Source organism: Geosmithia morbida, assembly GCF_012550715.1.
Source record: "Geosmithia morbida isolate 1262 chromosome Unknown scaffold_26, whole genome shotgun sequence".
Lineage (NCBI taxonomy): Eukaryota > Fungi > Ascomycota > Sordariomycetes > Hypocreales > Bionectriaceae > Geosmithia > Geosmithia morbida.
In genome coordinates this window covers 135488-162319 of record NW_023336213.1, presented here as the reverse complement: position 1 = coordinate 162319, position 26832 = coordinate 135488, and the positions used below count along the sequence as shown (strand labels likewise).

At 57.1% G+C, this 26832-nt stretch overlaps 9 protein-coding genes across 9 annotated transcripts; 3 read left to right on the top strand and 6 right to left on the bottom strand.

Annotated features, from left to right (window-relative positions):
• Positions 1-636: 636 nt before the first annotated feature.
• GMORB2_4821 (Inositol phospholipid synthesis and fat-storage-inducing TM) lies at positions 637-1628 on the bottom strand (the record flags this gene model as incomplete). Its single annotated transcript, XM_035466795.1, has 2 exons — positions 637-738; positions 804-1628. 2 exons carry the CDS (start codon positions 1626-1628, stop codon positions 637-639), a joined length of 927 nt encoding a protein of 308 aa, XP_035317954.1.
• Positions 1629-3296: 1668 nt separating this feature from the next.
• Positions 3297-5666, bottom strand: GMORB2_4820 (Phosphatidate phosphatase APP1; the record flags this gene model as incomplete). Its single annotated transcript, XM_035466794.1, has 1 exon — positions 3297-5666. The coding sequence occupies one exon, from the start codon at positions 5664-5666 to the stop codon at positions 3297-3299; it is 2370 nt and encodes a 789-aa protein (XP_035317953.1).
• Positions 5667-6870: 1204 nt separating this feature from the next.
• GMORB2_4819 (ATP-dependent RNA helicase DDX27) lies at positions 6871-9327 on the bottom strand (the record flags this gene model as incomplete). Its single annotated transcript, XM_035466793.1, has 2 exons — positions 6871-7650; positions 7726-9327. 2 exons carry the CDS (start codon positions 9325-9327, stop codon positions 6871-6873), a joined length of 2382 nt encoding a protein of 793 aa, XP_035317952.1.
• A 1484-nt stretch (positions 9328-10811) lies between these two features.
• GMORB2_4818 (microtubule-associated protein, RP/EB family) lies at positions 10812-11766 on the top strand (the record flags this gene model as incomplete). Its single annotated transcript, XM_035466792.1, has 3 exons — positions 10812-10879; positions 11021-11133; positions 11240-11766. Coding segments are annotated over 3 exons (708 nt in total), but the record flags the coding sequence as incomplete, so codon positions are not given.
• Positions 11767-13186: 1420 nt separating this feature from the next.
• On the top strand, positions 13187-14257 carry GMORB2_4817 (regulator of vacuolar morphogenesis; the record flags this gene model as incomplete). Its single annotated transcript, XM_035466791.1, has 1 exon — positions 13187-14257. One exon carries the CDS (start codon positions 13187-13189, stop codon positions 14255-14257), a length of 1071 nt encoding a protein of 356 aa, XP_035317950.1.
• A 2062-nt stretch (positions 14258-16319) lies between these two features.
• On the top strand, positions 16320-19052 carry GMORB2_4816 (DNA repair exonuclease SbcCD ATPase subunit; the record flags this gene model as incomplete). The annotated part of the gene is made up of 1 exon (XM_035466790.1): positions 16320-19052. One exon carries the CDS (start codon positions 16320-16322, stop codon positions 19050-19052), a length of 2733 nt encoding a protein of 910 aa, XP_035317949.1.
• A 439-nt stretch (positions 19053-19491) lies between these two features.
• Positions 19492-21003, bottom strand: GMORB2_4815 (2-polyprenyl-6-methoxyphenol hydroxylase; the record flags this gene model as incomplete). Its single annotated transcript, XM_035466789.1, has 2 exons — positions 19492-20484; positions 20770-21003. The coding sequence occupies 2 exons, from the start codon at positions 21001-21003 to the stop codon at positions 19492-19494; spliced, it is 1227 nt and encodes a 408-aa protein (XP_035317948.1).
• Positions 21004-21716: 713 nt separating this feature from the next.
• Positions 21717-23352, bottom strand: GMORB2_4814 (salicylate hydroxylase; the record flags this gene model as incomplete). Its single annotated transcript, XM_035466788.1, has 3 exons — positions 21717-22526; positions 22660-22912; positions 23087-23352. 3 exons carry the CDS (start codon positions 23350-23352, stop codon positions 21717-21719), a joined length of 1329 nt encoding a protein of 442 aa, XP_035317947.1.
• Positions 23353-24842: 1490 nt separating this feature from the next.
• Positions 24843-26442, bottom strand: GMORB2_4813 (Major Facilitator Superfamily; the record flags this gene model as incomplete). Its single annotated transcript, XM_035466787.1, has 2 exons — positions 24843-26063; positions 26158-26442. The coding sequence occupies 2 exons, from the start codon at positions 26440-26442 to the stop codon at positions 24843-24845; spliced, it is 1506 nt and encodes a 501-aa protein (XP_035317946.1).
• Between the last annotated feature and the right edge of the window lie 390 nt (positions 26443-26832).

The window sequence follows — 26832 nt, the reverse complement described above, 5'->3', positions numbered from 1 at the left end:
GGGGGGGGGGGGGGGGGGGGGGGGGGGGGGGGGGGGGGGGGGGGGGGGGGGGTTCGGCCGCAGACTTACCGGCGTCGAGTTGACGGTTACGAGAGTCGCTTGTGTTGGGAAAAAGTGCAAGGCGTCGTCGCGTAGGGCGTTGGCAAAGGCCGTCTTGACGAGCTCCGGAAGCTGCGGGGGAGCTTTTACGCGTGCCATCTGTGCTAGGTGGAAGAATTGATCGAGTCGAGTCCTCAGTGGGATGGGGTAGAGGAAAGAGATGAAGAGGTTGTGGCAGGTGAGGCAGGGCTGGATGAAAGCCGCGGGGTGGAGGCGGGGCAATTAAGCAAACAAAGACTCGCTGACAAAGTCACCGTGGGACGCAACCGTGCGGAACAGGTCAAGTGTCATTTCTTCTCTTGTTCAAACCAGGCCTCTCTATATCGCCAACATCGCATCTCCGTGCTAACGAGGAATGGCAGGTTTGGATTCCTATCATGTGCTGGTTTATTCACGAATTGTATTGTCGCGCATCGGTCTCCCACCTTATAAACATCGATATTATGCAACAATATACCGCCACCAGTGTACAGATTACTCCTTCTTAGCCCCCYCCCCCCCCCCCCCCCCCCCCCCCWSRATTCCCTGGACCCTTGTTTATATGCCTGGCAACCCGAGGACTCCGCGTACAGACGGTACGAATCGTGGGACGATGTAGACGACGTAGAATCCCACAAAAGCGGTCAATAGTCCGGTAAACTGCACAGGTGCGTGTGTTAACGACTCCTCCTCACCGGACGCACAAGTTGGGTTGAGATGCCTACCTTTTCGAACCACGTGTGGAAGTAGATGGCCGTCATGAGAACCATCCAGAGGTTGAGCGCGACGACAGCGGACGCAAACTGCCCACCGACTCCGAGCCAGGTCCTGCCGCGGCCCTCTCCCGCAGGCGTGACGGCCTCTGCCTCAGCGGCCTCGACGGACCCGTCAGCCTTTACCACAGCCCTCGTGTCGGCGGCGTAGCCCGAGTAGCGCAGGACAGCCCAGCCGACCTCGGACACGATCATGAGCGTGCTGAGCACGAGCAGGAAGACGTGACCGGAGATGTCGTGCCCGCCCTTCCACTTGCCCCCCGCGGCCTTGCAGGCGACCGACGTGACCATGCCTCCCAGCCCGGCGCTGCCCTCGGCTATATCCTCCGCCACGGCCTCGCATTCCCCGCCCGTCCACAGGAACCCACGATCGATGAGGGGCGCCCCGAAGCACCACTGCGTGACGAAGAACCACCACGCCGTGACGGCGGCCCAGCGCGCGACGACCCTCACACGCGTAGCAGCCATGGCGGGATGTGTCAGGACCGGCAAGAGCACGGCCGCCGTCGTCCATGCCCACCCTTGCTTGACGAAGACAACGTTGAACACGTTGGACTTGCGAGCAAAGTAGCTTGGCGCCACCGCTGGGTCCTGTACGTGCGCCTGAGCCACGTGGTCGTAGGGCGCGTCGCGCGTCGTGGGAGATAGCACCGAGAAGAGGCTTCCGAATAGCAGGATGACGGGGAAGGCGACCAGGACGATTCGCTCGGCTTTCGTGGGGAGGTACGGTGGTGTCAATGACGTGGTGGGGTGGGGACGTGTTGGGTCTGCCGCCATGCTGTCGATGTTGTCTGCTTCTGTCGCTGCCGAGGGCGCAGGTGTCGATGCGGCTGAGCGGCGCGTGGTTACCATCTGGAGCGGATTGAGATTTCTTCCTGGTTATTCTGTCTTCTTATGATTCGTAGGGTTTGAACGGAAGGGGGGGAAGAGTTGGATAGATGGAAGTGGAAGAGAGACACGTTGAATTGCCGTGAGGGCGGTGAAGTAGTTTGAGCTGGAAGGGGTAATAATTGAGTGGCAGAATTATAGTCCTGACGTCACTTTGGACACCTAAACTCCCGTCGCACATCACCGTCTTATATGTACTAATATAAGACCTACACACGCGAGCTTGTACAGGTGGCACGCCCACTCCGAAGTAATGAGGGCCGACGGCCTCTACGGCGCACTCACAGTCCACGGACCTGTAGGTGAGTAGAACCAAAAGCGACGCAAAGAAGCAGAGAGTACCGCGACGACACTGTCCTCAAAGGCGACTGGTACCACAATCCCGCCACCGAGATCCGGGACAGCTACGATACCTGGACGCACTGGGGCATGGAGCCCTCGCCAGACTCTCTCTTGATGGAGAGTAAGCCCCCTACATCCTCTCATCCTGCATCTCTTCTCTCTCACCTCTCTTCCTCACCCGTACCTATGCTGAATGGCCTACAGGTACTGCAGGAAGAAGAGTCTGGCTTTGACTGCGGAGCAAACTTTCCCGATCCGGTCCGAATTTCAACGCCGCATTCACTCCCTTCGCAACATCATACGACACGTCCACCGTCGAGAGTCCTTTCCTCGCACCCGGTGCCATCAGCGGGGATGCCCCATATCAGATCATTCCTGGTCTATACAGAAGTACAGCTGCTAGCCCACCTAGAGAACAAGCCGAGGGGCTACGTGGACAATACACTCTGGATTACGCAGGACCCTCCACTAATAGGCGTCGAGAGTGACTGGTGGGATAGAGATGAACAACACTTTGTTCCCCTGGTGGACTACCATGAGGCCTCCTCTCCCTGTGTGGACATTGTCATAAGCACAAACCTTGATGAGGCGAGGTCATCCATTCCACCTGGTGAACTGATCCTGGCCCGATGAAGAGAGGAATAAGAGGTCGGACGGATTGACTCGGCACGGGTACGACCTTCTTGCCGTCTCCCTGCCTCAACCTGACATGCTCCGCTGGGACGCGTACAGCCCGTACGACAAGACCAGGGAACCCGTTAGAGGGGCTTATAACCTCATCAACCTCGTCAAGAAGGATACCGTGTACGTCCAAACGATAGGGTATGCGGTGCTGCGTTTACGGGTGGACGATCCCGGTCTGTGGCTGCTGCACTGCCATGCACCCCGGCATCGAGACGCTGGTATAGCCATGGCTCTCGAGGTGGAGTGATGGACGACTTTTTGGGCTGTACGTATAATGCTCCGAGTCAAGTTCTCATTATTCCTCTCCTTGTATATTGATCTTCTTCATCCTCGTGTGTTTCTCAACAATGTCTGTACTTGTGCAGCGAAGAAACGAAGAATGTGTCGTGTCTCCTTATAGTTCTAAAGGAAGAAAATGGGAATGTGTTGCTCGATACATCCAAAGTGCTAAAAAAAAGAAAAAGAACAGATATCGTAAGAGTGCCCAGGCGAGCATATATCCACGTAAATATACAGTCCCTCCTTCGCGCCCTACATACCCATCTTCCTCTTAGCCTGTTCAACTATCCCCACCGCCTCTTCGACCACATCCCCGCCCGTGCGCCACGTATACAGCAGCACGCCAAGATGGTCTAGCTGCTCATGTGCCCTTGACAGCCGCCTAGTCCACAGCTCAACCTTCCTAGGGACTTGCGGGCCTAGCGTGGGTGAAGAATCCGGCGACGCGGCGGGGGACCACTTGTTCGTCCTGGGTTCGGGACGGGACCGGCTGTAGGCCGCTGACGCTGTGCCTACAGCCGGCGGAGGGAGAGGCTGCTCATCGACGTCCGCATTGCTGTTCCAGAAGCTGCGTCGTCGGGGTGGCGGGGGAGGGGGTGGGGAATCTGCCCCTGCCTCTGCTCCCGTAGATGATGTCGTCTTGGAGGGTGGCAGCGGCTTCCTCGCTGGTAGGGGAGGGACCGATGCGGGGCCTCGTTGCCGTTGCCGTTGCTGCTGCTGCTGCTGCTGCTGTCCAAGACCGACGAGAGACGGCGCGCTTCGCAGGGCAGCTGGTTTGGCTGGTCGCGGCGGCGGCAGCTTGCGTCCATTTGCCGACCCAGCAGGTTTGCTATCACTGTGGCTGGTCACGGTGGCGGGCTCTGACAGATCAATCAGGTCACCCATGACGGGACCCGAGTTCTGACGCGGCTTCTCCTGCTGCCGGGCCCCTAGCCTCGGAGACGTTTGCTGTCGGGGCGTTCCTGAGCGGTTGCGACCGTCGTTGGGCGGCGGACCGGACTGTCTGCGGGGTAAGGCACTCGTACTGCTCGCTCCAAAGGAGTTGTCGAAGAAACCCGCTTGCTCGGTTGTAGTGACGTCGCGGATGAACACGGCGAGGATGCGGCCCGGGTTGGCAAGCGCAAGCTCAGTATACACCTCCAGGTCTGCCTCGCCGCTGTCACCAACGAGGATGAACTTCCTCTGTGGGAAGTCACGCAGGAGGCGGTCGAGCGTAGACTTCTTGCGCTCGGCGACCGGCTCAAAGATGCCTTGGAGCATACCGGAGTACTGCTTCAGGTGGAGTGACCCGGGCGGTAGTCCGACGGCCTTGAAGAAGGTGCTCAGCACGGGGTACAGCTGCCAGGGACTGTTGGAGCAGTAGTGGATGCTGACGCCCATGCGGTGCATCTCGTTGTACCAGCCCGCAACGCCGTCGACCATCAGGTCCTTCAGGTCGCGGACGAAGGTGTTGCGGAAGATCTCCTTGGCACCCCCCGAGATGTTGGATCGCTTGATCGTATCGTCGACGTCGCTGATGAGGCTGATCCCCTTCGGCTCCGTGATGGCCACCTTGTTGATGGCCGACAGCGATTCGTTGGTGAGCACTTTGACGTGCGTGGGCACAAAGTCGAGCGCCGCGCGCAGGTTGAAGTGGCCTGCATCGTTGGTCATGATGGTTCGTGACCGCGACCGCGTCTCGTTGTAGAAGAAGACGGTGACGGGCATCGACACCAGAGGCGTCGTCATGAACGGCGCGATGCGCGCCATCAGGTTGGCATTCGCAATGGCTAGCTCCGCCTCGCTCATCTCGTTGGGCTGCGGTCCGCCGTATGCCAATGCCGACTGTGTCGGGCTCACCGGGGCAGAGTTGGGCTCGCTCCGCGTCGTCGCCCTGGAGGCGGCGTCCGGGCCGGGCCGGGGCCTCTCGCTGTATCCTCCGCGGAACGCCACGCGCTCCTCTTCCCGCCCGCGACGCTCGATCTGCGCCGCCTCGCGCTCGATCCTCTCCTGCTCCCGCTGCGCCTCGTGCATCTGGTGGTGGGCGCGGAGGCTGTCCGGCGCCGGTTCGGAGCCTCCACCCTCGCTGTTGCTGGCAGGCGTGTCATTCCTAGGCGGCGGGATACCGCTCAGCTGGCGAGCGAGCCCGATGAGCATCCTGTTCCTCCTGGTCACGGGTCCCAGCTGCGGTGAGTAGATCCACCCTCTGACGTCGACGTCGACGACGGCCTTCTCATCCTCGTGCCTCTCCCACTCCTGGCGCCAGTATACTCCATCCTTGGCGGCCGACTCGTCGCCTGCTGCTGCACCCATGCTGCCGTTGGCATCGTGTTGTGAAGACAGCATCTGCTCGAACCTGTCCCAGTCCCTCTTGATGTGTCTTATCGCGTAGGACGGAAAGAGCACCATCTGCTGGTGGCCCTGGACGTGGATCTCGACGTCGGGAAACGCGCCCGGAATACTTGTCCTTCCGTGTCCGTCGCCGCCGCCTTCCACAGGTCCCATGGTTTGCGCGTACTGCTCCTTCATACCGCTCACGGCCTGCTGGCCTGATCTGTACAGATTCCCCGCCATGGCAGCCAGCCTCATGCGGCGGTATCCTCGCTCACCTGGCGCCGTGCCACCGCTAGTCGGTTCGTCCATTGTGTGTGCTGCTGCTCCGTACCCCGTCTTTCCCGGTCCGCTCGTCGTCGGCAGGTTCCCGTAATATCCCGTTGTTCTATCGTTGCCGGTGACGGGCGCTCGCGCATCTTTGGGGGTGGTGGCGCGGCGTTGACGCTGCGACGACGACGGTCCCAGCAGCAGCCGTCGGCTGTACCGAGCAACTAGGTCGACGGCGCGTCTCCCCTGGTCGCGACGGCGCTGACGCACAACTATGAAGCGGTATATCCTCGACTGAAAGCGGCGTCTGAGCTGAGGTAGGGTGTCGAGGTGGAGGTTGAGTAGGCTCTCGCGGAGATATCGTGAGGGACGCAGCCGGCCTCGACCAGAGAATCCAAAGGGAGCCAGCTTGGTGATTCTGAGTCTCTAGTTTCCTAAATCTTCCTCAAATCTTCCTCTCCGCGCTCTCTCTCCTTTTTCTTCCTGGAAACGAGATGCTCTCCCGGATATATCGGTGTGTGTTGTTTTTTTCGTATTATGCAGTCGTCCGTGGTGGGGAGGGGAGCTTTGCTATCACTACGTAGCTCCGAGGAACTCCTCTGGTCCCCTGGTAAAGTCCACAAAATCCTCTGCAGCTCGGATGGGATGGCAGCGGGGTGGCAAAATGGATGACGGTCTGACTGCCCTCGTGTATCGGGATAACACGGTTGATTCTATCGACGATGGACCGTCGGACCCGGCTGGTCGGGAAGGGAGATGATTACTGACAGCTGGGAATGGTCAGGAGGAGAGAGAGAATTCAACGATTTCGTGTGTCGTGCTGCCACTTGGCCGACCTGGTCTGTCTTGATATTACCCTATATTACTAATCAGTAATGGTGATGAATGAACCGCTTGACAAGCAGAACTACATGTAGAGAACGTCAATACTCTTAGTGGGCTTGTTTGTTTTCGTATCTTGCGAGTACATTGTTTGAGTATGAGATGGACTGAATGGAGACTTGTTTGTAGCTTTGTAATATGATGTATGATGTTGCTCAATTACCTGGCCGTCAGGTAGAATATGCGTCAACGTGGATTCAAGTAAACCGAGGTTTTTATTATACGAAAACTGCCAGAAAAACAGTGTATTTCTACAAGCGGCGATCATCTCAAGCATGTGAGAAGACTGGTTGCGCCTCGTGTGCAGAGAAAAGGCCTCCCGACAAGCAGACGCCGTGAACACCAGAACCCATACCCCCTTCCTTTACTTGCCTCCCCTTTTACCTCCCCTCCTGCCTCTACCTCTGCCTCCGCCTCTGCCGCCTCCTCTGCCGCCTCCCCTGCCGCCTCCTCGTTCTCTGGGGGCGCTATCCCTAGCCCTGGCTTCGGCCTCGGAGGCGGCCGACTTCTTGCTGCCCATCCAGACGCGACCCTCCTTGCGGTCGGCCATGGCGTCGAGGCGTTTCTTGTCTTTGTTGCTCAGCTTTCCGGCCATCGTCTTGTGCTTGAGCTTGTCCCTCAGTTTCCCATTGAGCTCGTCGTCTCCGGCCTGCTTGGCCTTTTTCTTGTCGTCCTGCGTCTCGAACCAGGTCCTCTTGGGGCGGGACTTGATCTCCTTCTCGTGCTCAATCAGGTTCTCGCCCTTCCGTACTTGCATCTCAGCCTGGGCAAGCTGGCGCTCTTGCTTCTCTTCCTTGATGATGTCCTCAATCTCGCCATCCATGCCGTCAATCTGTGCCTGCCACTTGTCCACCTCTGCGGCGTCAACGGTCCGACTGACCACCTTGGCGCCCTGAGCCTTGGCCGCCTTGACGGCAGACTTGACCACCTTGCGGTCCGCCTCGGCCGCAAGTGTTATCGCCGTTCCGCGGCGGCCAGCACGCGCCGTACGACCGACACGGTGGACGTAGATGTCGAGGGACTGCGGGGCCTCGAAATTGATGACGGTGTCGATGCCCTTGATGTCCAGACCACGAGAAGCAAGATCGGTGGCCATAAGGTGCGTCACCTTGCCGTCCCTGAACAGCTCGACGTTTTCAATACGCTGTGGTCATGGGTCAGCTTTCCGCCGTGTACATATACGGATGTGCACGCCTCTGTGTGGCGAAAGACCACTTACCATTGTCTGGTTCATGCTTCCGTGAAGTTCACCAGCCGAGATTCCCAAGAGGCCGAGGATGATGCGGGCCTTGTGGGCGTCCCTTTTTTGACGGAAGAATACGATAACGCGCTCTGTGTAGAGCGTCTTGCACAGATGTGCGAGGTATCCGAGACGCTTGTCTTCGCGTCCGGGGCGCAAGCGGACAAACTCCTGAACGAGGGTTCCGACGGTCTTCTTCTGGGCGTCGACCATGATGCGAACAGGCTTGTTCATGCCCAGGCGAACCAGGCGGTCGACGCTTGAAGTCATGGTGGCAGAGAAGAGCATGGTCTGGCGTGATTTGGGCATGGTGGTGAGGATCTCGTTGAGCTCGTCGGCGAAACCATCCTCGAGCATCCTGTCGGCCTCGTCGAGAACCAGAATCTCCACCGTGTCGATGTTGAAGCTGGGCGAGTTGCGCATGTGGTCGATGAAGCGACCTGGCGTGGCGATGATCACGTCGGGCCTGAGACGGAGCTCCGCCTCCTGCACCTTGAGGCTTAGGCCACCGACGGCGAGCGTGAACTTGATGTCGGTGAAGGCGGCAATCTTGGTGGCCACGGCGTGGCACTGAATAGCCAGCTCACGTGTGGGAGCAAGGACCACGACTCGCGTCGTAGGCACTTTGTTGGGCCGGTAGACCAGACGATCCAGAATGGGGATGATGAAAGCACCCGTCTTTCCAGAACCGGTGACAGCACCACCCACAATGTCCTTGCCCATCAGAGCAATGGGTATCGTCTTGTCTTGAATGGGTGTTGGCTTGCTGAAACCGACTTTGTTGAGGCCTAGCATGATGGGCCGTGACAGTGACATGGTCACGAAGGAAGACGAGTCCTTCTTGCCGGGCTTGGCCTTCTCCTCTGGCGCAAAGAAGGCTTGCCTCTTGGCCTCCTCCTCCGCATCCTCCTCATCGCTAGCATCCGAGTCCTGGTCGTCTTCGGGGTGGTCGACGGGCGTTGCCACAGAGTCATCGTCAGAAGCCGGGTCGTCGTCATCCATATCGTCTCCTTCAGCACCGTCACCACTGTCGTCATCTTCCTCGTCCTCATCTTCCTCGGCATCGGAGGCGACATTCATGCCAAACGCGTCATCGGCGAGGACCTCGTCGTCCCCGTCGTCGAGATCGACATCCATGCCGTCGGCAAGCTCTCCTTCTTGGCTGCTCGCCTCACCGTCGACTTCATCTTCGTGGCCCTCCTCCGGAGCACCGTTCTTGATCTTTTGGGCCCTTCGGCGACGGATGATGGCGTCGAGGTCGACACCTTTGCTGGCCTTCATGGCACTCTTTGCGCCGTCGAAGCCCCAGCCCTCGAAATCGTCTCCGACGACTCCGGGGTCTTCCAGCATGAATTCGAAGTCCGGATTGAAGTCTCCACCACCGACCTCGTCATCGTCCTCCTCATGATCCTTCTTGCTAGACTTGGCCTTTGTCGTTTTCTTGGCCTTCTTGGACTTCTTTCGTGGCGGCTCTGGGTCATCTGCCCGCCCTTCTTCTTCTTCTATGGGCGCATCTTCTTCGTCGGACAGAGTGTAGATGAAGTCGTCCTTTGCGGCTTTTCTCTTCTCACTGGGCGCCATTGTGTCTGCTCTGTCTATGGGGGAGAGAAGAGGAAGGTTATGTATGTATGGGCGTGAGGGTGAAAATTGAAGCAGAGGTAGTACAGGTACAAACGTGGATACTTTTTTTTTTCTGCCACTTGAAAAATTTGGCGGTGAGAGTCGAACGTCAGAAGCAGAGAGGGGCGGCCATAGATAGGTAACTGGGTGTTGATACACCGTATTAGGCGATGCTGCGCGAAAGGAAGGGGACGTGATAGCCTCACAAGATAATACGTGAAAAGGACAGGTATAAGAGTGGAAAGTGAGTGAACTGCTAGAAAAAGTAACGGAAGAGTGATGGAAAAAGATCTAAACACCCTCCGTTCCTCATCCGAGACGCCGACGCGATGTAATATCATACACTGATTCTCTTGTCTTCCTTTCTTCCCCACACAAGGCCATGTCTCCTTCCTCATAAAGCTCTGAGGGCTTTTCCGAGGGAGAAGGGGGGTTCTGGGAAGGAGAGGAGAACGTAAATTGAGAGACAGCAGGGCAGGGCCGCGATGCCAAGGATGCGGTTGATACAGGTAGACTGTCGCTGCGCACCGGTGACGCAAACCTAACAGCAGCAGTGCGGAAGAACCCTTCTGAGTGGTCAGGTATATATCTCTTTATGGCTGATCCGCTATCCGTTAGGGTATAACTGATCGCAGTTCTTGACGGGGCTCTCTGCTCGTGCTGTAATATTACCTGTAAAATGGCTGGTTGTCTTGTGCATCCCGCTCTTTCCCACTCTTCAGGACGCGGTGCTTGCCTTGTGACAGCTGGCTACGGAGTACTGACATGCGAGTTCTTGAGAGAGCTTGGACCACCGTAAGAAAGTAATGATAATATAGACAGGTAATATTACGTATAGACGTACTCCGTATAATCTGTAATAGTACGGGTAGGTAGTAAGCCAAGCGCGTGGGCTAGAGAAGCACGTGATTCCTATAACTCTTGTAGTGGGGGATCCGTTGTTTTCCCGAGATGGGAACCCACTGCGGTTGATCGGGCAATGGCGCAAACACAACTGGCCGGCCGGCGAGCTCGAATGGGGGAGCCTCGGAGGCACGAACTTGGGCCTTTCGATTTCTCTCTGCATCTATCTGGTCCAAACTTGTTTATTACCCTTTACGATATCCCACCTCCATCCTGCATCGTTTTGTTACAGATTTCTACTGAAAACCCGGCCAAGCGCCGCTCCCTCACAACATCATCTATCCTAGATCCATCTCGTTCATCTGAACCCCTCTCCCCCCCCCTCCTTCTCTCTCCCAAAACTCCGGACCCTTCCCTTTTCCTTTTTCTCTCTCCCCCCCCCCCCCCCCCCCCCCTTTTTCGTCCCTCTCATCTCAACACAACACACACCCCTCATTCAGGATGGGCGAGTCACGGTAGGTCCTCTCCCCTTTTCCTGCCACGTTCGCCCCTCCGCAACGACGCGACGACGTGATGCTAACCCTCCGGTTAACAATAGACAGGAACTCGTGCAATGGCTAAACAGTCTTCTGCAGCTCAACATTACCAAGGTTGAGCAATGCGGTACTGGGTGAGCCTCCTCGGAACCCCTTTCTCCTCTACCCCTCCCCCGCCCACGGTGTCCGAACAAAAAAAAAAAAATTAAAAAAATGGGGGGACGTGTACCCGACCGACGAGAAAGAAGAATCTGACCGCGTCTCACAAATAATAGCGCTGCCCTCTGCCAAGTTTTTGACAGCATCTACATGGATGTTCCCATGTCGAGGGTCAAGTTCAACGTCAACTCAGAATATGCCTACATTCAGAACTTCAAAGTTCTTCAGAGTACGTGTAGTTCCCCTCTCCCGCCCCCCCCCCCCCCCCCCGGTTCAGGATCTCTTTCTGGCTTCTGGTAGCTGGGTGTGGCTGACAGGTCGGATCACTTCCGTAGACATCTTCGCCAAGCACCAGATCGACAAGCCGATCCCCGTGGAATCGCTCGTCAAGTGCAAGATGCAGGACAACCTCGAGTTCCTGCAGTGGACCAAGAAGTTCTGGGACCTCAACTTCCCCGACCACGACTACGATGCCGTCGCGCGGCGAAAAGGCGGAGCTCTCCCGGCAGGAGGCGGTGCTCCCCGCGTGGCGTCGACCGGCTCCGGTGCCCGGAGAGGTGGCGTGACTCCCAGCGGCGGTCCTCGTGTGGCCAAAGCCGCCGGCCCCGGTACGGCTGCTCTGCAGCAGGAAGTGGCTACGCTCAAGGAGACAGTTGTCGGTCTAGAGAGGGAACGCGACTTCTACTTTAGCAAGCTGCGGGACATCGAGCTCCTCATCCAGCAGGCCGTTGACGAGGACCCGGAGATCGAGAAGCAGGAGGACGGACTCATCAGGCAGATCCAGGCCATCCTCTACTCGACCGAGGAGGGTTTCGAGATCCCTGCCGAGGGCGAGGTCGTCGATGACCAGGAGACGTTTTAAAGGAGAGAAGGCAGAAACGAGAAAATAGAAAGAGTCGATGCTGTTCACTGCAGGGAGCAAACCCCGAAAGAGGGAGAGAGAGGGAGTGATGTAAAACGCAGAAGAGAACAGGACAAAAAGAAGCCGGGCGGGGAAGAAGAGCGAGGGTGTTGGGAAAGTCGGAAAGTCAGCCAGGCCTGGTTGCATAGATGTGCACGGCTCCTTGCTACGCATGGCGAGCATATGCCTGAGCCCTGATATACATAATTGTTGAATGAAGATCAGGGAAGATGATGCTCATACAGCCAAAGACCAAGTAGTACTAACAATAATACTACTTAGTAGCCAGGTCATTTTCATCCCGTGGCTACAGGTGCTCCGCTTTCACAGCTATACAGGTACTCGTACGCCTTTCTCGTAGAATTTCACGTCCGCAGCTACATGATCTACCCACCCGTGGTAGAAATATGACCCCAAGGCAACCGGCATTCAGCGTTTCCTCCCTACTTGCAAGTCAATAATACATCGGCGATGATGGCGTACCAAACACCACTGATACGGAGCATCAGCGGATAAAATTGGGACCAATACTACGTTGACTCCTGTATGTATTATGATGTGTACAGATCTGTACTCCGTACTCCTTTTAGTGCTTCCCTCCTCGACTTCAGCTGCTGCTTGCTCTTGCAGAGTATGCAGGCGCTGTGCTCATTTGACGTGTGCTTACTACAGGCAGTGGGCCTGGAAGTATGTGTCCACGGTTATGTCGCCAACGTCGAGAGAGTCTGGGGATATACCAGTGGGACATTGGTGTGTTGGCAAGCCGGGTTGATACCTTTGTTTTCCGTGACCTGACAGTCCCATAGGACGACAGAGGATGGATCACCAAGACAACGAGTCAATCGCGTGGACGTGATTACTAGCAGTATCCGTACTTCGTACGTGGCAGCTCAACAACGGCACCAGTGAGCATGGGAGACGACCGCTGACCCAAAGGGATTAGCGCGTACAGAGGTCTGCCAGGGTCCCGGGGCTTACGGCGTTGTCTCTCTGGGCCTGGGCCCTGGGATTCTGCGGTATACGTTTAGGAGAATAATGCCTTTAACGGGTCGTGCACGCGCTCAGCCATACGGCGATATGAATAGCAGGGTCTACTGTTTTGGCGGTAGCGCCTGACGCTTGCATCATCGCCTGATCCGATGATTATAATGCACGCCAACAGCGTCTACAAGCAAAAAGACAATTCTCTCCCTGAACACACCAACACTCGCTCGCACGCCGACTGCCGCTCATCCTCAGATAAACCCCCCATACCCTTCAACCTCTTATAGGAAGTGAGTGCGTCGGTGAATCAACAGATCGACATCCCGACGGGAACTCTCCGCGAGCGTTCAAAGAGATACAAGAGAAGAAAGAGCGAAGAAAGACCGGCGACGAAATCATGGCACCGCCACCCGAGATTGGCATTCCTTCGACGAGTGTAGGCAGAATCGGCTCATCCAAGCCATTCACACTGTACAACATCACACTCCGCCTGCCTCTCCGGTCATATGTGGTACAGAAGCGATACTCGGACTTCTCACGACTCCACGCAACGTTGACGGAACAGGTGGGCGCGCCTCCTCCGGAGCCCCTGCCTGGAAAGCACTGGCTCAAGTCGACCGTGACGTCTCCGCAGCTGGCAGAGCAGCGAAGGGTCGGACTGGAGCGGTACCTGCGCGTGATTGCCGAGTCGCCAGACCGCCGGTGGCGTGACACAGCCGGGTGGCGGGGATTTCTTAACCTGCCCAACAGCTCGGGCAGCTCCGCCGTGTCGGCGGGCGGGACCGTAGGCAACGCCGCGGCGGGGGCAGCTGACCCGCATACCTGGCTCGACGTGCAGAGAGAGCTGAAGGGCTGCCTCCAGGATGCGAGGCAGAGCCTGTCGCGACGGGACGGCGCCCTGGACAGCGCGGACAGCTCGGCGGCCATCGAGGCCGGTGCCTCGGCCAAGAGGGCCCTGGTCAAGAGCGGCACGCTGATCATCACACTCACGGACGGGCTGGCCAAGATGCAGAAGACCAAGAGGGTGGGCGAGGGGGAGCTGCGCAGGCGGAGAGACCTCGTCGCCGCGGCGAGGATGGAGCGTGACGGGCTGGAGAAGCTGGCCAGCAGCACGCCATCCAGCAGCTCCGCCGCTGCGGCGGACGAGGCCGAGCTTCTACGAGGAGCGGGCGCATCTTCGTCGAGAGCCGGCAGCGGCGGCAGGGTGCTGGGCGCTCCGCTGCCGGAGACGAACAAGACCAGGGAACTGGATAATCAGGGTGTGCTGCAACTGCAGAGGCAAGAGCTCGAACAGCAGGACATGGACGTCAGCCAGCTTGCCGCCGTGATTCGACGGCAGAGGGAGCTGGGCATCCAGATCGGCGAGGAGGCCGAGCGCCAGAAGGAGATGCTGGACATGCTCGGCGACGACACCGATCGCGTCCAGGGTAAGGTCAGGGTGGGCAACGCGAGGCTCAAGAAGTTCTGACTCGCCGGCTGGGTGTTAAGCACGGCCATCAGAGCCCTGCTCTTGTCCGTCGAGGCCGGGCTTAATACCTTTGGTCTACTGAGCAGTGCTGTCACCGGGGCAGTCTGGGTGGCACAGATTATGATTACTGCTTTCACGCCCTTCTGATAGACATGGAATACTCTCCTCTCTCTTACTGTCTCATCTGCTTAGCCTGTCCTTCTTGTTCTGTTCTGTGCATTTTTGAGCTCAGTCCGGCATTTCTGTTTTCGTATCGGATATCATTGGGAAATTATCGAGGGCCTTTTTTTTTTTCTTCTTTTTTTTTTCTTTTTTTCCCCCCCCATCTTTATGCCAGATATGACGGGTTTCATGTTTTATACCGTCTCTTCACGTCATAACTCTCTACAGTACAAGAATGCATATATACGATTAGCACCTGCCCGAGTAGTCTGTACATTTTGTTGAATATGAACTGGCGGTGATGGTGCCAAGCGGCATCATTGCGGAGTACTACCACTAGTGCATGCTGCTAGTATTGATGCTCGGGTATCCGTATGGAGTAGGAGAGACCCAGTTGCCTGGAGGCGGTGCTGTCTGTTTACCCTCTTGGCGGTATACGGAGGATGGAGACTTCCTCCCACGTCGGCAGAAGTTACCTTACCGTATGCACATGGCAACCTTCATCTGAACCACCGCATTCAAGGTGAATCGAACTGCATGTTTGCGCGTAATGGGAGGAGGGGGAGGGGGAGGGGGGGAGGGGAACTGCTGATAACAGTATCACGGTGGTATCATCACACCCCGACTGTGAAGGAATACCACTCTACAATAACATTGCAATGAACGACAGTAGCAGCAGCAGAAATAGTGTGTGGTGTGATGGATATGCGGAAGGGCGGCTAGCTTGCAGGAGGCGGTGGCTAATGGCCGGGCTTCGTGGCAGCCAGTGACAGCACGGAGCGCTACGGGGCAGGGAGCTCCATCCTCCGCGGGTTCCATACGAGTACAGCGGTGCTGGTAGCTGTAATCTGTACTCCGTAGGCTGTACGGAGTAAGTCATACCAGCCGGCGCAGTCCCCAACAGCAACGCCCCCAGCCTACGTAATGACCCCTCGTCGTAGGTGTTACCTAGGTCCTACAGAGCCTATAGCCTATAGCCTATGGCCTATAGCCTACAGGCATCATACATTAGTTAAGAAAAAAATTCCTGCTACCTAGAGAGGGCTTGTATCAAGTAAAATGGGCTCCGCCCGTGCGTGTGGGGGGACAAAAGTCGGCAAGGAAAGTACCACCCACTTGGCACACATACTGTCTGCCCCACTTCTCGTAGCTCCCCTTTCCTCGTCCCTCTCATCCAATCCTGGGAAGTAAACAATCAAGGGTCCCTGGGGGGATGACGGTGCCTCTTTCTTTTTTTCTTTTATTATGGAGTCATACTTTCAAAATATTTTCCTTTTCTCTTCCCTTCAATTAATTTTTCAATTGTTCAAATTTTTTTTTGTTGCTTTTTTTGTGTGGCCCATTACTCTTACATACCTGTCCCTTCCCCTCATCCATAGCAACCTCTCCGGCTGCTCCCGGAGTGCTTCCTGTCTCACACACTTTTCTAACAAAATTCCTCTTTGTTGACATTTGTCGTTGTTGTATGACGACGACGACGACGACGACGAAGAACAAGACAATTTCGCTCTCTGAGCTTTGGACAAGCTATTGCTCAGCCTCCTTCGTGGGGGAAACTCCCCTTTTATCCCATCTCTCAACTATCGTGTCTTCTTGTTCGTCTTCTTCTTCCTTGCCCTCTGCATCATAGCGAGCATTGTGTGTTTGTTTTGGTGTCCAGCCCTGTTCCTCCTGCTCTATGCCCAATTGTGAGTACCGAGCATATCTCGGTAACGTTACGATGTTGATCTGTCCAGTCGACTGACTCCAACTGTCTCCAGCTTCTCGACGACTCCATGACCTCTAATGACTCCTCCCCCCGCACGTCAATAAGCCGGGTCTTGCAATAACCGCCGCGTCGAGTTTCCTCCCCCACCTACCGTACCATTCGACACATTCCTCCGACTGAACACACCCTGCCATGGACGATGTGCCCCCTCCCCCTCCGCCTCATGGCGGTCCGGGTGGAGTTCCTAGGTCGGGCGGCCTGCCCCCCGGCAGATATGACATCTTTGTCATCCCTGAACACTCGGCCGGCTCCGGCTTTCTGTATCTCCCTTCTCTACAGCCCAACGTGAACAGTTTCGTTGCCGGCTTTGCCTCGGCCCTTGTCTTCGTCGTGCTGGGCCAGACCATGGGCCCCGCCTTCCGCGTCTGGTGGGAGAGCTTCCAAGGCATTGGCGACGTCGGTGTAGTCATGCTGGTGCTGGGCGTCGGCTTCGGTTCATGGGCCATCGGCCGCACACAGCAGGAGGGTGCCCCGCCGTTTGGCTCTGGCTTCGGCAAGCCCAAACCCGACGCATCCTTTGGAGGCTCCGCTGGATTCGGCAGGGCACCGCCCCCGCATGCCCCCCCAAACGATGATGTGCCCCCTCCGCCGCCTCCGCATGGCACTCCCCCCGGTGGAGGGCAGCGACCCTTTGGGGGTGGCGACCCTGGTGCACCGCCTTATGGCAGGCAGCACAGCGGGGGATACTATTCTCGTTCGAACACACCACCGCCGCCACGGTCAGGGGCCCGTTCTCCTCCCTACCAGGCCCCAAAGCAGGAGGCACCACCTCCACCCCAAACACGCAGACAAGAACAACCGAAGCCGAAGCCCGACCCTCCGAGAGCTGAGCCTCCCATGCCCGACACATCAAAGGCTGAGCCTACCAAGCCCGATGCGCGAAGGAAGGAGCCTACCAAGCCAGACGCGCGAAGGAAGGAGCCTACCAAGCCCGACGCGCGAAGGAAGGAGCCTCTCAAGCCCGACCCTCCGAAAGCTGAGCCTCCCATGCCCGACACGTCAAAGACCGAGCCTGTCATGCCCGACACTCAAAAGAATGAACCTCCCAGACCCGACACTCCAAAGAAGGAGCCTCCCAAGGCCCAGCCNGACACGTCAAAGACCGAGCCTGTCATGCCCGACACTCAAAAGAATGAACCTCCCAGACCCGACACTCCAAAGAAGGAGCCTCCCAAGGCCCAGCCTCAAGCGGACACACCGAAGTCTACCTGGGAGAAGGCTCGCGACCAATACAAGGACTCATGGGAAAAGGCTAGAGAGGAGACACGTAGAAAGGAAGAGGAGCGCAAGGCCAAAGAGGCTGAGCAGAAGCGCCGTGAGGAGACAGCTAAGAGGCTGGCTGAGCTACGTGCCAAGGAGGCCAAGGAACGCCAGCAGCGAGAAGCTGAAGCGGAGAAGAAGAGGCGCGAAAAGGAGGCAATCGAGGCAGAGCAACGGCGCAAGAAGGAGGCAGCCGAGGAGGAACAACGACTCCAGAAGGAGGCGGCCGAACGGGAACAACGACTCCAGAAGGAGGCGGCCGAACGGGAACAACGACTCAAGAGGGAGGCGGCCGAACGGGAACAGCGTCTCAAGAAAGAGGCAGCCGATAGAGAACAGCAGCGCAAGAGAGAGCTCATCGAGGCCATTGCCAAGCTCGAACGGGAAAAGATGGAGAGGGCAAGGCAGGATAAGGAGAGGAAGGATCGCGAGCAGAGAGAACGTGCGCAGCGTGAGCGCGAACAACGAGAGCGAGAAGAGAAGCAGAAGGAGGAGGAGGCGGCGGCGGCGGCGGCGGCAGCAGCAGCAGCAGCAGCAGCAGCAGCAGCAGAGAAACCCAGAGAAAATACCGGCTATGCCTTCTCAGGCGTGGGCGAAAAGATGAGCATGTGGCCCAACGGTAAACCTCCCTCCATTCCGAAGCACTCACCGGCACCGTCGACGACATCGACCAGAAACGCGCCTCCCCCCAGCCCGGAGAGGAGAGGTCCGCCGCCACCAACGGCCAAATCCTACGTGAGCGAGGAGACGCACTCGTTCCGGCCCTACGACAAGCCTCCCAGGTCGACACGCAAGAAGTCGTTCTCATCGTACACCGGTTCTGAGTCATCATGGGCACCCTCCCAGACGACGCACCGGACCTCGCCGCCCCCCTCGATGCGGGGCCCCTACACGACCAAGAACCCGGACAAGATTGTCATTGCGGGCGTGTACCTCTTCATGAACCAGTTCGCCAAGACGCCGGCCAGCCAGCTCATCTCGGGAGTCGGCAGCGTGACGGATGGGCTCATCCTCCGCATCACGACAGAGGGCCTCTTCATCGACGATGATGTCCGCGGCGTCCCCCAGCGCGAGTGGGACGTCAAGGCCTGGACCCTCAAGCAAGTTGAGGTATGGTGCCCCCCGCACTGCGAGAATTGGTCGTCCCGGGCCAGCTCCTCTGCGCAGTCGTCCTCCCATCCCACCCCCAATCTGCTCCACAAGATGGCCCAGTCCCGCAACGCTCGCACATCCGTCGAGGACGCGTCGTGCCTCAAGGGCGAGGAGGCAGACGTCTACCTCACCGACCTGGTGCGCACGTGCAACGGCTGCTGCCGTCTCGGTCAATGCGGGTCCAGGTTTCGTTCTTCCAAGTCATCGACTAACACTCGCTCTGCAATGTCCGGCCAGACGGGAGACTGGAAGGCACACGGTCTGCACGTCGTGCGGGCCACTCTCAGGGATCAGGGGTCGAAGAGGTACCTCTTCGTCCTGGAGGAGGAGGAAGCCTGGAAGGTTGGCGTTGGCTTGCAGCGTCTTCGGAAGGGTACTCAGGTCAGGCAGCTTGGTGTGGGTAGTATGACGCCGAATGATGCCAAGGCCACGCTTGAGATGTTGGGATGGTGATTCTTGATTCTATCCACTTCCTTCCCTCTCTTTTGCCCCTTCACGAAATCTTTTCTCCTTCTTTTCACCGCCTGTCTTCTCCCTCGCTGTCTTCTTTCTCGTTCATTCTCATTTTCATACATTGTTCTTTTTTTTTTTTTTTGACACGAAGCATAGTTGGCATATGTTGAGATTCTCTTGCCCTTCCTTTGCTCTGCTCACTTTCGCTACAGATTTACGATACCTAAAATACTCGAATAGATAGTTACCATGGCACTCACTGCATGACGGTGAATTCGGACTTTTCTCATGCTATCGCTTCTTGCGAATGAAAATATATTCCTGAGACTTTTCCTCATAACCGCCTTACTTCACTTGCTGACTGCTGCCATAGCCGTAACCCCCGTGTGACGCTAGTATTTGAACGAATATTAACCCTTCCCCAACATTATATGTCCTTCTACGAAAGACGGTGATCCCAAGGAATCAAGCCTGAAAAGTACTCTGCAGCGTCAATGTAGGACAAGACGCGGCCGGCCTTGACCAAAGGCGCAACAGTCTTGTTGACGAGTAACCCCAGCAGCCAGTCGATGGAGAAGACGTAACTCTCGAGTATATGATGCAGGGTCGTCTCCCGCGCGGCGAGCCGCGTCGCCTGCGCAGCCCGCTTATAGTCGGCCTGCAAGAGCTCACTCCTGTCGCTGTAGTAGCCATGGGCGACGGCATAGAGCGTCTCCGTGTCCGGCAGGGCCCTGGGGTTCTCCTCAAACAGCAGCGACCGCAGCTTATTGGACAGCGTGACGACGTCCTGGATCCCATTGTTCAAGCCCAGGCCGGCGTTGGGGGTGAACTTGTGCCACGAGTCTCCGACGAGGACCAGGCGGCCGATGCGGTCGGCGACGCCAGGATTGAGTTCGCCCAGGCTGCTCGCCACTCCCTCGTCCAGGTTTCCCATGCCGGACACGAAGGAGGTGTCGGCCAGCACGTCGTCGACCTTGAGCCCCTCGGCGAGCGGCCAGTCGGCGAAGCTCCGAGCGAAGGCGGCGGCGTCGTGCTCGTCGTACGTGACCCGCTCCCTGGTGGGCTTGTCGAGCTTCTCGTACAGGAAGATCCAGGCCCTGTCCTTGCCCGTCAGGTACACGGCGCTGCGGTCCTTCGCGTGCGTCTCGTAGTTGGCCCCCGGGTCGGGGCCGGGGGGTCGACGGAACGAGGCCCACAGGCACCTGTACGTTGCCAGCCACGGATGCTCGGCATCCCAGCTGGCTTCGAGCTTGGGGTCCGACTCGAGGGCGTTGCGCCTGATGATGGATCGGACGTTGGAGTAGGTGCCGTCGGCGCCGATGACCAGGGATCCAGAGTGCGCGCTTCCGTCGGCGCAGGTGACCCTGACGCCCGCGTCGGTCACCTCGATATCCGACAGCTTCCTGCCCGTCTGGTAGCGGGACTTGGCAGCCTCGGGTAGGCCGTCGTACAGGGCTTGGACCAGGTCGGCTCTGTGTAGCAGCATGATGGGTGCGCCGTGGCTGTTGCACGTCTTGATTTAGCGTACGCAAAAGGGGACGGATGAGGATGAGTTGCGTGTGTGTGTATATATGTGTATGCATGTGCATGTGTGTGCATGTGTGTGTGTGTTGGACGGGGGCGGAACAGCTGGTGGTAGGGATCAATCATACTTCTTCTCAAAGAGGGTCAGGTTATTCGATGGCTTATACTGGTTCCTGGTGTGGTCGTACCCCACGAATTGGCGGACCATGGGCACGCTGATCTGATCGAGGCGCTCCTTCAGTCCAAGCTGGTAGAGGACACGCAGGTTGTGCGGGAAGATGACGACGCTGGCTCCGACGTCTTCGAAGACGCCCTCATGCTGCTCGAGGACGGTGAAGTCGATGCCGGCGTGGTGGAGTGCATGGGCGGCAACGAGCCCGACTGGTCCGCCGCCGACGATGATGACTTTGAATTCGGATTGAGACATGGGAGAGTGAGTCTCGTGTTGAGCAGACCAAGAAAGAAGAAAGAAGGAAAGAAAGCCTGAAACTTCCGTGGCTCTGTGAGACTTGTGGGGAGGAAGCTCTTGAATGGCCGATCCGGAGTGAGTACTGGTTTCGGGGTCGGTTTCTTTAATAGAGCAGAGTAGTTCAGTAGTATCATGGGATTGGCAGACGATTTTCAATGATTTAGAACTACCGGACGAATAAAAACCGCTCGGAATGTGCGCCGGGCAAACGGGACCGGGAAGGTGGTCGAATGGAAAGTGAGGCCATCACGTCATTGAGCTAGAGGAAAGCGTGACGGTTTAGCTGAGCTGTACGACGCACGCGAGATTCTTCGTGCGGGTCCGTGTTTCTCTTCCTCTAGGGCTTCCCGAGGCTGGATGGGGTGAGAGGGAGATGAGTTGGGGAAGGGAATAAGTCATATCCTATGGCAATCATCTTCTCGAGGTATTGATGCAGACATCATCTAGAGTGTATTATATATATACTTTATTTACTTGTATTCTTTCCCATGCGACTCAGATCCGACTGAAGCATATTCCAACAGACAGCGTTTGCTGCCCATCCTATGTACGGAGTACGAGTACAGATTTCAAGTAATACGTGTGAGCTACAACTTCGCCAAGCCGCTTGATTCCTGGGCGATCTTGTCAATGGCGTTTTCCAATTCCTTCCCGGCCTGAGAAAGAGTCAATTACAAGCCCCGTTTGGAGAGAGAGAGAGAGAGAGATAAAAAAGAACCGGAAGGGGGGCCGAGGGAGGAAAGCCAGCGAGCAGGGACAGACAGACTCACATCGTAGTAGTACATCCAGTCATTTGCATCGTCAGAAAAGGCATTGACTCGCCCGACAATCTGCTCCTCGTGAGACGTGGCGCTCTGGAGGACCTTTGTGACGGTCTCTCCCATGTTGTCGAGCGTCTTGTACAGGTTCACATAGTGAGGCGACCGTACATCGTCGTACAGCCTGAGGGCATCCGCCAGACTACGATGGCCAGCCGGGGAGTCGGAAGAGGAGGCAGCCCACTTCAGCGCCCCGGCGAGCACATGAGAGTCCTCGAGGGCAAAGGCGGCACCGGCGCCAAACGCCCCGGACAGCGGATGGGACGCGTCCCCGATGAGGGCGACGGATCCTTGCTGCACGACCGAGGGCAGCCGCCGGCCGCCAAAGTGGTCGTACCTCTTGACGCGGGTGACCAGGTCGAGGAGCTGCCTGACGGGCTCGCAGTAGCTGGTAAACTTGACCTTCATGTCGTCCACGGGGACCTCGCGGCCCCAGCTGGACCGGTCGCCGTCGTCGGGCTCCCGCACGCGCGCCGTGACCTCCCAGTCCGTCCCGTCCAGCGGCGTCGTGTACAGCCAGCCGCCGTTGTCGCCGAACCAGAACACGGTGGACTTGGTCATGCCGTTGATCCTCTCGGCCTCCGACACCCGTACCGTCGTCCTGTAACCCGTCGAGCCGGTGTACTTGGCGCTGTAGCCGGGAAATGCGAACTGCTGGACAACCTGTCATGTCACATCGCGAGTCAACGAATGAGCACTCATTGAAGTTTTGGAAGAAGATGGAAGAAGGAGAAGAAGAAGAAGAGGAGGAGGAGGAGGAGGAGGAGGAGGAGGAGGAGAGGGGAGTGAGAGGTACCGATCGGATCCCATCAGCACCGATGAGGAGGTCAACAGTGTCGCTAAAGCCGTCCTGAAAGGTCAGCTGGACCTTGCCCTCGGCAGTGTGGTCTATCGTCTTCAACTTCTTGCCCGTCCGTATGCGGCTGGCGTCTGCTTCCTTGAGGAGCGCCCTCTGCAGTCTCCCTCTGTGAACTCTGCAGGGAGCTCGGTGAGGGGGGACTTTGGACGGCAGGCGCAATTGCTTGACGATGACGCCGCTTATTCCGTCCCTGTGTTCGATTCAATCGTCATCAGGTGTGCCCGTCACATCAATATCGTGTACTATTTCCTCTTCTTCTTCTTCTTCTTCTTCTTCTCTTGTCTTTGTCTTATTTTTGTTCAGGATATGTAGGAAACGTGTGGTCTAGCTGTACGAAGCTCACGCAGCACGGACTCGAACTCACCTGCACTGATGGCCATTCCCGTCCCCAGGCCTGAAGAAGTCGTCGGCTTTTAGGTGCTTGGAGGCCCCGAGCTTCTCGAGAAGATGCCAGGTATTCTGCTGCAGGCTGAGGCCCGTCCCGATCTCACTAATCGTCGGCTTCTGCTCGTACAAGCGCCAGTCTACAAAGTCGAGCCGGCCGAGCTCGATCGCGGCACTGAGCCCGGCTGGACCTCCGCCGATGATGGCCACTCTGATGCCTTCCCCCACGCGTTTCGGTGTCGTCATGTCTCTTGTTCGGTTCGGCTAGTAGCCCTTGGACGCTGTGTTCACGGGAACTGGCGTGTTTCTCTTCTCTGGTCGGATCACCCCAGGTGAGATCGGCAGAGTGTCAGCTGGTGGCAGCATGGCTTTCGCGTCTTCTTATTGTTTCATCGCTGCTGGACGTTCCCGGCGGCTTCATCTGCTTCGTCGTTGCTTATCAAGCCTTTACTCTTATTAATTCTTGGTTCGAACCTGAGATGGCGTGCCTCGAAGCATGTTTGGCGACATCTCCCATCACACGTGCCTTGTCTACGGAGCAATACTTTGACGGTAGTAACGCCGCGCCAATTAATTTACCTCGATAGACACCGTTGTCGTACGTTGTGGAATACCGGTAGAGCCAATGGTTTCATGGTGTAGGCTTGGGAGTGGAGTGGAAGGGAGATGACCAGTCATGGCCGACTATTATGGTGACATGCGGATAGAAAGCTCGTCGTGGGACGAGACTCGCAGCTTCAGTCTATTGTGACGGATCAATCCTCTTCGGTCTTGACCGTTGGCAGCATACCAAGTCGGCAGAAGTGTCCCGAGCGGGGGTTACTGACCAACGGACGGAGACCCGATGCTACGGCATGAACCGATTCATACATCTGCGGGTAGTTGTAGATGCATGCAGACGACACGAGCACTCTAGGCCCTTCACCTCGTCAAACAGACAGATAGATGCTCACTCTCTATCCGATCAAGACTCCGTATCTCAGGTAAATAGCTTCCGTCTTGGTTTGCAGGACCGGAAGCTCTTCCCGAGAATTACCTAGAAAGGAAAGTACAGGACGCCGTCTGCCGACCCGCCTACGGGCTGTTTCTTCTTCTTGACACGATGCAATGTATGGATACGAATCGTACATGTAAGGACCGGCTGCCTCTCCGTCTACTTTTTTTTTTCCGGTGAAGGGGAACCTCAGATGTTCGAACCATCGTCTAGACGTCCGGGTATGTAGAGAGCCACTTTCAGATCATGCATCGCATCGCAAGTCTTGGTCGGCTCTGTTTCCCGTACCGATCCGTTGGTCGACACTGCCATGTCAATATTAGCTAGCCTGGGACAGATTGTAATCACAAGTTGAGCGACCTAGGGCCCGATTCCGATTCATGCCCTCCGAGCTGGAGAGGTTATGGATGCTGCTGACTGTCGCTTGAAATATACCGCCGCCATCCTAGGGTTCCCTATTGCGCGATCTGTACCTGACATCACCTCTTCGCTTCAGGATGGGCACAACGCTAATCTCGGCTCGCATATCCACTACTCAGCTTCGCATCGACTGAGGCTGATGGAGCGATGGGAGCATAGGCATGAGGTTCACAAGAGGTAATACCAAGGTGCCCAGATATGGGATGAAGCGTGGTGTGGAGGAGAAAGGTTCAGACCTGCTATCTAGTCATCCAGCAACCGATTCGGAATACAGCGGAGACAGCAGAGTCGACATGACGCCACCTCATTGCTGTCGTTGTTCCTACTCCGCCATTGCTCTGGGTGCTGGCTTCCATTTCTTGTAGCAATACCATATGGCGATAACGGACAGCATCTCGATGGCAAAGAACATGGCAGCCATCTGGTAGCCGATGCTGAATCTCGGGGCCTCACCGCTGTCGTAGGTAAACAGGATCACCCAGGCATTCATGACGAAACCAAAGGACTCGACGATGCCGATGGTGATGAGACGTTGCTCGGCGGAGAAGGATAGGGCTTCGTTGACCCAAGAGAAGATGAGGGCGGACGCGCTCAGCTCGCCGTATGCTAGGATCCAGCCAGCCATCATGGCCGTAGTGTTGCGCTCCGGATAGACGGACAGGATGATGCAGCCGACGAGGGAGATGACGGCGGCAAACAGTATGACTGGGTGGCGCATGCCGATTCCGTCGCTGACCCAGGCGAAGACCAGGCCCAAGCCGGCCTGGAATCCGTTACCCGCCGTGGGGATGATGTTGACCTGCTGGACGGTGTAGCGGCCGGTGTCCTTGAGGTAGATGGCGAAGTAGTTCGTCACGCGGGAGCCCAGGAGCTGGGATCCAAAGGCCAGGGAGAAGAGGTAGACGGGCCAGCTGGCGAAGACGTCGCGCACGGTACCCCACGTCAGCTTCTTGGACGGCGTGCGCCCGACCGCTTCCATGCGCCGGATGGCCATGGCCCTGTCGCTCTCCTTGAGCCAGCGCGCCCTCGAGTTGGCAGGGCTGTCGGGCACGGCGAAGAAGCCGTAGAGGCAGATGGGGACGCCGATGATGCCGTCAAAGATGAAGAGCCAGCGCCAGGCGCTGATGCCGTACTTGCCGTCCATGCCCGTGTACAGCCCGGCCTGGATGTATCCGGAGATCATCTGGGAGATGAAGGCGCTGCTGGCAAAGATGCACGACCGCTTTCCCAGCTCCTGCGGCGTGTACCAGTTGCCCAGGAGAGTCAGGATCCCCGGGTAGGCTGAGGCCTCGAGCAGGCCGATGAAGAAGCGCAGGATGTATAGCGTCTCGACACTCTTCGCCCCAGCCATCCCCATCACCATGAACCCCCATATGAGCTCGAGAGCCGGAAGCCAGATCGATGGACGGACCCACGTCATTATGAGCTGCGAAGGAATGTTTCCGATGCAGTAGCCCACCGTGAACATTGTCTGGAGAAGGTTGTAGTCGTTGCCCGCCATATCGAGGTCCTCCTTCATGCCGGACACGTAGGCGTTGACGACCTGTTTGTTTGTCAGCTTTTCAGCATCCGAAACTAAAACAGTCACTTGTATATATATATATATATATATATAGGAAGTTGAGGGTCCGAAATACATTGGTCTGGTCGAGATACTTGACAAAGTACGATATGCAGACATAGGTCATGATGAACCAGTCTGCCTTGTTGACAAATGCCCGTTCCTTGGGCTCCTTGTCGAGTGAGTCCCATATAACGCGCAGGATGCGTCTGCTCCGTCTGTCCACCTGACCTGTCTTTGCGAGAGACACATTGCTTGTTTCGCAGCCGTTGGACGCGATCCCAGACTCTTCGTCCAGCCCTCCGGTCGCAACATTGGCCTCGGATTGGGGTTTGATCTGGGCCTTCTGGTCGTCTTCCATCTTTCGGGGCATTGGACTCCTCCTCACTGGCTATCAACCTAGCCTCTCGTGCCTAGAAGAGTTGAGAGGTCGTGTCGCGTCGCCTTCCCTCCCCTCCCCTCCCCCCAAACGGTGTGGATATACCGACGGTTTATATTACAAGAGGTGAAGACCGACCATCAGCATGTTGATTGTCCAAAGAATAAGAAAAGCGACGCCCCTGTAACCATTGTGCATGAATACGGTAAGATAAACGCCATCCGTAGAGGGGCCATGTCGCCGGTACGATAAATCAGGATGTAACAGTCCGTAATCTCACCAGTAGATGCATGTCAAACCCTGCGAGTCGCAAAGATACGGGGCGAGCCCTTCGTTTCCACAAGGACTCTGTCGATGATTATCACTATCGTT